A 7862-nucleotide genomic window follows, 5' to 3' on the forward strand; every position below is an offset into this window, starting at 1 on the left:
CAAACCCATTTCTTATACTAATGGAATGTATCTTTTCATCCACTTTAACTTTCACAAGTTTAGACACAACTTTTAAAAGGAAAGCGTAATGGTCAGTGTTGTAATGATGTAGTATTATTTTATGACTTTTAACAAAATTGAGTAAAAATTAAGGTTAAATGAGTAAAAGTTAAAGGTTAAAAGGTACAGTAGGAAAATATAATATGTTCAGGGATAAAATAGAATAAAAATGTGTAGTTCAGGGATTAAATAGAATAATTTATGCATGTTAATTATCCTTCACGCGATTCAAAACGTTTGAAAACACGCGGTTTTATCACGCTGGACACACAAAAATTACAATTGAGAGGTTAGATAGAACAAAATGTAAAGTTAAGAGGTCTAATAAAATACAAAATTAGTTAAAGAGTCTCATAAAAGAAAAGTGTATAGTTTAGAAGTCAAATGATATATAAAACCATTAAAAAGTGTTTATTTTAAACACTTAAGTGTTTATTTTAGGCTAAACCATATGGAGCTCCCTGTACTATATATTAATTTTTCGTTTGATCGGTGTATTAATTTTTTACTCCAAATCTTTCTACTTTTAATTTTTTGTTTAAAAGGTCATTTTGAACGAAATGAAGTGCGCGTGGTCTCACACTCCGTCGAACTAACATAAATCTCTATTCATAAAGCCACGTCATACAAAATGCTGACATGAAAATAAATTAAGACTTAATTACTTAAAAACCACCCACCTTGAACTTTTTTTTCGTTTATACCCTAAACTAGGAAAACATTCATTTATACCCTGACGTATGTGTTTATGTTTCACCTCTACCCCGAAGCACTAAATTAACCTCTTTTCATTTTAAAAAAAGTTTAAAATAGTCCTTCATTTAGAGAAAAATTCATTTCTAATTAAACTCTAATTAGCTTAGGTTAAAAATGAAGAACTATTTTAAGCTTTTTTCTTAATGAAAAGAGGTTAATTTAGTGCCTCGGGGTAGATGTGAAACATAAATACATACGTCATGGTATAAATGAATTTTTTCCTAGATCAGGGTATAAACGAAAAAAAAATTCAAGGTGAGTGGTATTTAAGTAATTAAGCCTAAAATTAATTATTCTCTCACTTTCCCTTCAAAATTACTACTCCCTCCGTCCCAATAGAGTTGTCCACTTTGAGAAATGTTTTTGTTCCAAAATACTTGTCCATTTTTAAAAAGTAACTAACTTTCACACTCAATTTTCCTATATTATCCCTGTTTAAAATCCACTAATGTATAAATTGAAAGTGGACCCTATATTAAATAGGGGTATGACAAGAAAAGTAAGGAACATTTTACAAAACTTATGAACAATAATTGCTTTTCTTAAACTGTGTGATAAAGGTAAAGTGGACAACTCTATTGAAACGGAGGGAGTACTACTTTCTTGTTGATTTGCTTTTCAATGAATTCACTCAAAAAGCAAAATTCATGTACTGCACTTTCCCTTTCCTGTCACTATTCTTTGCTCATTATCCTTCTTCTTTCCTATTACTCCTCGTTGCTTCTCAGTAAAACCAGAGTTTATGCTTTATGGAACCTATAATCATAATGAGCTGTTTACTTCGATTTATTCTCGTATTTTGAGATTCCAAAAATGACTATGGTCTTCATGACTTGCAACTTTCACCATCGGTCCATCGTCGTCGTTTTCTGCTCATAGTTATTTCTCTAGAGTTACATGAAACGACTCTTTCTCTGGCTTTTTTCAGTTTCATTCCTCCTGAAAAATTGGTTTGTTAAACAAGTTTATGAATCTTACTATCCTTGTGCATAACCTTATCGGAAAGCTTCCTCTAAAAATAGCTCACCTCAGTTCTCTGAGAATTTTGAACATTTATAATAGTGGCTTTTTGAACTGGCCGCCGACATTTCCATAAACTTCAAGCACAGCCGTGTAAGCCATCACGTTAGGCATATGACCTTGAATTTTATTCCATGTCAGAGTTTTTCTTTGACATGGTTTTATTAAAAGAGAGCCCTGTTAGTTAGACAGAATGTGAGACCATGCACACTTCATTCTATTAAAAAAAGACCTCTTAAGACCACGCACACTTCATTCTGTTAAAAAAAGACCTCTTAAACCATAAACGGCAAATATATGGACTTACCTGAACAAAATATTAGTACAGGGACCAAATGAAAAATAAGTGTGTGGTACGGGGGGTTTAGCCTTTATTTTATAGAAGAGAAATTCTCATATGAACTCTGTCTACCACGTTATCTGTGGAGTAAACCTATCGCAAAATGACACGTTATTAAAATGATAGTAATTTTATAAATTCGTTTGTTATTTATTTACACATTTGAATAGTTATATTACAAAATTGTCATCATTTTAATGAGGTGTCATTTTATGATAAACTTAGTCTACAGATGACATAGTGGACTAAATCTACCTAAAAATTTATCTTCATAGAATGGTGGTACCATGTTCCTATTTATGGCAAGCCCAGAAGCATCTACAATAGATAATCTACCGTTGCAGAAAAGCACAAACAAGACGTGGCCTATTGAATCAAATCAAATAACAGAGAGTCAGACACAGACTTGACAGGAATGGCAAGAGCGGTCACGATGATGATGAGATTAAGATCAACGGCCATGAAAGCTCTAGACCATCCATCTTCCGTCTTCTTCTCGAATTCAAGGATAGCCCACAATCGTCAGCTCCAAACCCAAATGGTTCGAGCATTCTCAGCTCTCATGTCACCGCCTTCTAAGGCCATAGTATATGACCAGCACGGTGCCCCTGACTCAGTAACCAGGTACCCACAACTCACTTAAAATGTACGGTTTTTAGTAATTTTTTAACAGTGGGTATTTTGTGTAGAGTAGTAGAGATGCCTCCAGTTGAAGTTAAAGAGAATGATGTTTGTGTTAAAATGCTGGCTGCCCCTATTAACCCTTCTGATATTAATCGAATTGAAGGTAAAGTTGTGTTTATTCCACTTATTTTGTAAAGATTGTTAATGGGTTTTCAGTAATTTTATGCTTGAACTCAATTTGAGGATTTTAAGTGAAGGTAAAGTTTGGGTTTTTTCGAGTGGCGGACCTAGAAATTTTTTATAAGGTGAGAAAATTTGTATTGAAAGTTTATATGAGGGTAAAATTGATAAAATAATTTTTTTAAGGTGGGCAATGCTATGAATTTCAAGGCGAAAAAATTATCCTATTAAACTCTATATTCATTTTTTTCAAAGATTTAATATAATAAAGTGCGCAACTGTCCATTTGTGCTTAAATAATGGGATTATTACAACCTCATGAGATTATGTAAAAAAAAGTTTGATTAGTGATGAATTTGAAGTGATGTTTATGTTTTTTTTTTTTCTCCTTCAATTTGAACTAAATTGGGTTGTAGGAGTGTATCCTGTAAAGCCTTCAGTGCCTGCAGTTGGAGGATATGAAGGTGTAGGAGAGGTGCATTCTGTTGGCTCTGGAGTTACTGATCTTTCGCCCGGTGACTGGGTCATTCCATCTCCACCTACTTTCGGTGTGTGCCTTTTTTTTTATCATGTTTAGATTTCTTGATTGTCATGCATTGCTCTTTTGTTACTTCTGCTAGAGCTTGAGGTTTTAGTTTCTGAACTGGCGCATTTTAGTTACTCGGGTGCAGAATGGAGTGTTGAAAATACTAGTTCATTCATTATAGTTTTTGGGAAATTCTTACTTGGACGGGAGAAACAATCATAAGTTAGAAAATTTTGCACTTTTTTTTCTAACCTCTGTTTTCCCAACTTCTGATTGGTTGGTCGGGTCTAGGTAAGATTTTTTCGGAGATTTTAGTGACATTAGAAGCATGAAAACTTTACTGACCGTAAAGGTTACAAAAATGAACAGGCGTACGACTGCCATCGTCCAATTGATGTATATTCTGCATGCTTAATGATAATGACATTCACAAACAGGAACTATCATAGAAACATAATTCTTGTGGTTCTTTGAAATGTACTTGTGAGAATGGGAATTCAAATCTAACCTCACAGTTCTTCCTTAGGTTAGTGAATAAATTTGTTTTGCAGGAACATGGCAAACTTACATCGTACAAGATCAGAGCATCTGGCACAAAATCAACAAAAATACGCCCATGGAATATGCTGCGACTATTACTGTCAATCCTTTGACTGCTTTAAGAATGCTGGAAGACTTCACAACTCTTAGTTCAGGTACTGCTTTTAAATATTTTCGACCTAATCGTGTTCTCTTTCTGATGCTATTTTCTGATAATGGTGTTTGCAAGCAGGAGATTCCATTGTGCAAAATGGGGCTACAAGTATTGTGGGGCAGTGCATTATCCAGATTGCAAAATTCCGCGGCATTCATAGCATTAACCTGTTAAGGGACAGGTACTACTTGAAATTTGTATTTGAATGATAAATGTGAATGCGCATTATTACAATTTTTGTTTGCTAATCTCTGCTCCGGAAGGGATTGAACTAATAATGAAGTTTAGATCTTAGGTGAATCTTGTTATATTGAGTCATTGTCAGGTTCTGATTTAAGTATTTCTTGGAGTAGTCCATTTAGCTTTATTGTTTCATAAAGTTGAAGTTTACGTTGAGAATTATTTAGGGTTTAGTTTACATTTTAGTTATTGTCTAGGCTGGTTTGAGTTCGTGCCGTCCTGGTAAAAGATTTTTCTGTTCTTTCCTTATGAAGAGCTATGTTTTTTTTATTGAAGATTGTAGTTGCTTGTGCCTTGTAGAACTCCTACCTGTGTTGTGTCCATCAGACCATTGATAAGAAGAAATAAATACCTAAAGGAAACAAATTATAGTAATTGGCGGAAAAAGGACGGCGTCAGCATGCTAATTTACATTTCACCATTAAAATTTGCTCTAGATAATGCAATCTGAGATGCTACATTATTGGATACATCAAACATCACAAATTTCTGACATTGAAGTTATTTAATTTGCTTCCAGCTATAAATCTAATTATTTATTTATGTTCCGTTCTGTTTGACAAGATTCTACCATCAATTTTCATTTCGTTTTGTAGTTGGAATTGATATTTATAGTACATGTTCATGGTTTTGGCAATCTCTATACATTGTTTAAGAGAATTTACTAAATAAAATATAGTTTTAATTTTATTTTATTTTGTCAAATTAGATATTTTGTACTCTGGCATTTTCTTAAAAGATAGCATCTCAAAGGATAATAATTGAAAAGGGTAACAAAGAAAGAATCAAGCCAAAAATATACTATAAATAAAAACTGTCAATTAGAATAGTAAAAATCTAAAAAGAAAATTTTGTCAAATAAAATGAGGCGTAGGGAGTATAATTTTATAATGTAAATGGCTGCCAGAACATCCTTCATTACCATTTTTTATACCTTATTAGGCCCGGGTCGGATGAAGCAAAGGAATTCTTAAAGAAACTAGGTGCAGATGAAGTGTTTACTGAGAGTCAATTGGCAGTGAAGAATGTCAAGGCCCTTCTGGTATGTCAGCTATGGCCTCCTTTATGTTTGTAATTAGGGGAGTGCAAAAACTGAACCAAACCGGATTGAATCGGCAAATTCGATTTCGACTTCTTTGATACTATAATTAAATAATTTGGTTTAACGGTTCGGTTTTGTTTTGAGGGGAAAAATTAGTTTACTTTTGATGCTAACTAAACTGAAAAAACTGAATCGAACCAAAACCAAAATGAACTGACCGATTTGGTTTGATTTAAAATTAATTCGGTTCGATTTAAAAAATTAAAGTTTTGATTCGATTTGAATTGAACTCGTATCCCTATTTGCAATTGGTAGCAGCTGAACTAGGAGGTCTTTGTATTTTCTCACATGTGCTTAATGTTTCTATATTATGTATTTTAGGACCAGGATCTAATATATTTTTGGATTTTGAGCAATTTATACTCAAATTTTTCTCATATGTTGGCATGCTAGACTAATATATCAGAACCAACTTTGGGATTCAACTGTGTCGGCGGTAATTCTGCTTCTTTGGTTCTCAAATTCTTGAGGTAGGATATTAATGATCAATACTCGGAAATCGGAATATTCTTAACATTTATGTAATTATTTATGCAAAAACTTAAATCACTAATGTTTAGCTCTTCTAATAATTCAGGCAGGGAGGAACAATGGTAACTTACGATGGGATGTCTAAGAAACCGGTAACAGTATCAACATCATCCTTCATTTTTAAGGTAAGCATTAGTTCAATTTCTCATTTATCTTCTCCTGGTTATTCAACAATATAGTGTTTATATTTTAAATTTAATGAATCATAAGAAATGAAAGCTTGGGAATTGGTCAAAAGTTGAAAAAGAATTGAATTATAGATTAAAAATTGGTCGGTAGATCGTAATTTATAGAAATTGGAAAAGGTGGCGCTGAGATGATAAAAGTAAATTTTGTCATAGCATGATATCATTTCACTTTAGTATCGAATGTGCATTTAGTTTAAACTGAACCGAACCAAGACTTGGTTTCAGTTAAAACTGAACTGTACCAATCTTATAAAGATTTTAAATATTTCAAATCAAACTGAAGCAGTCAGTTCGGTTTGTTTTCTCGGTTTTCTGCTTTTTGGCTCGGTTTGCACCAAAAGTAACATCTCTCTATTTGCAGGATCTTTCGTTGAGGGGATTCTGGTTGCAAAAATGGATGACTTCAGATAAAGCAAAAGAGTGTAGAGATATGATAGATTATCTTCTGTGCTTAGCTCGAGAAGGGAAGTTGAAATACGAGTATGTTCCCCCTAGTTTAAATTCCATTACCACTACTTTTTTTTTTCTCTCAATACAATTATTTCCTTGCAACATCAGATTTTTCATAATCTAGGCATAAGTAAACAGTTGGTTCCGTTAGTAGTTTTAGTTGCAACTGATTTAGTTGAATTAAAATTTTAAAACTCTCAAAGCAAATCAATATTTGTTATCAACCAAACTGGATCTGCCAAACTAATCAACTTAACCAGACTCTTTAACTAAATGTAACTGAAATATATTCGTGTTAAATTGACGCTTTGCAGAATGGAGGTGGTTCCTTTTGATGATTTTCACACAGCATTGGATAAGGCACTTGGAAAGCAAGGGAGCCAACCTAAACAAGTCTTGAAATTCTAAATCTCGGAATTCATTAGGTACTAATAAAAATCCACTATACAGATCTTTTTTCGCCACCTTACGAATTCTGTAATTATTTAGGTGCAAAATCCTTTGTGCAGTGAGTTGAGAAGGCAGGTCCCAAAATTGTACCTTGTAGAAAACGTATGCATAATTTTCCCTTTGATGAAATTACCTGGTCTTCTCAAAAAATAAAAATTATTTGGTGATTTGGAAAAAAAAAAGTTACCTAGCCAATTTAAATATCACCTTTCCTCCAAATTTGTTCATAATAAGCAATTAATACTAAAATAAACTTTTTATATCAGTTAATCCTTTAGACTAGTTAATATAATAATATCTATAAATTGTCAGTTAAGAAGCACGAGTCTGATAGTTTAATGAATGTATATAATTGTTGGCAAGCTTAGCTCAGTGTATAGGATTTTTTTATCTTGCAAAGTTTTGGTTTATTGAGTTGTAAATATTTGATTTGAGCTTAATACAATTCTCTGGTACATTTTACCAAAAAATAATATATATATATTGGTTTAAAAGATAATTGCCCAAACTATTATTTTCTCATTAATTTTCTAAAATTTACTGTTTTTCCCATCTTTAATTTTTTTAATTAAAATTCTCTTTTGTAAGAGGATTTTAGTTATACAAAATACAAAAGTAAAGAAAAAAATGATGATTTTGTAAAATTGAAGAAAAAGGCTTAAACTCATGAGGGTGATAGTAAGTAATCCTTAGTTTAGTTA

The 7862-nt window shown here is 32.5% G+C and overlaps 1 protein-coding gene across 1 annotated transcript; it reads left to right on the forward strand.

Moving 5' to 3' along the window:
- Nucleotides 1–2489: 2489 nt before the first annotated feature.
- On the forward strand, nucleotides 2490–7290 carry LOC126665248 (enoyl-[acyl-carrier-protein] reductase, mitochondrial). Its single transcript, XM_050357982.2, has 10 exons — nucleotides 2490–2800; nucleotides 2866–2963; nucleotides 3397–3528; nucleotides 4058–4201; nucleotides 4279–4381; nucleotides 5383–5482; nucleotides 5936–6012; nucleotides 6120–6198; nucleotides 6623–6741; nucleotides 7026–7290. The coding sequence occupies exons 1-10, from the start codon at nucleotides 2592–2594 to the stop codon at nucleotides 7117–7119; spliced, it is 1155 nt and encodes a 384-aa protein (XP_050213939.1). The 5' UTR covers nucleotides 2490–2591; the 3' UTR covers nucleotides 7120–7290.
- The last annotated feature ends 572 nt before the right edge of the window (nucleotides 7291–7862 follow it).

Source organism: Mercurialis annua, linkage group LG1-X (assembly GCF_937616625.2).
Source record: "Mercurialis annua linkage group LG1-X, ddMerAnnu1.2, whole genome shotgun sequence".
NCBI lineage: Eukaryota > Viridiplantae > Streptophyta > Magnoliopsida > Malpighiales > Euphorbiaceae > Mercurialis > Mercurialis annua.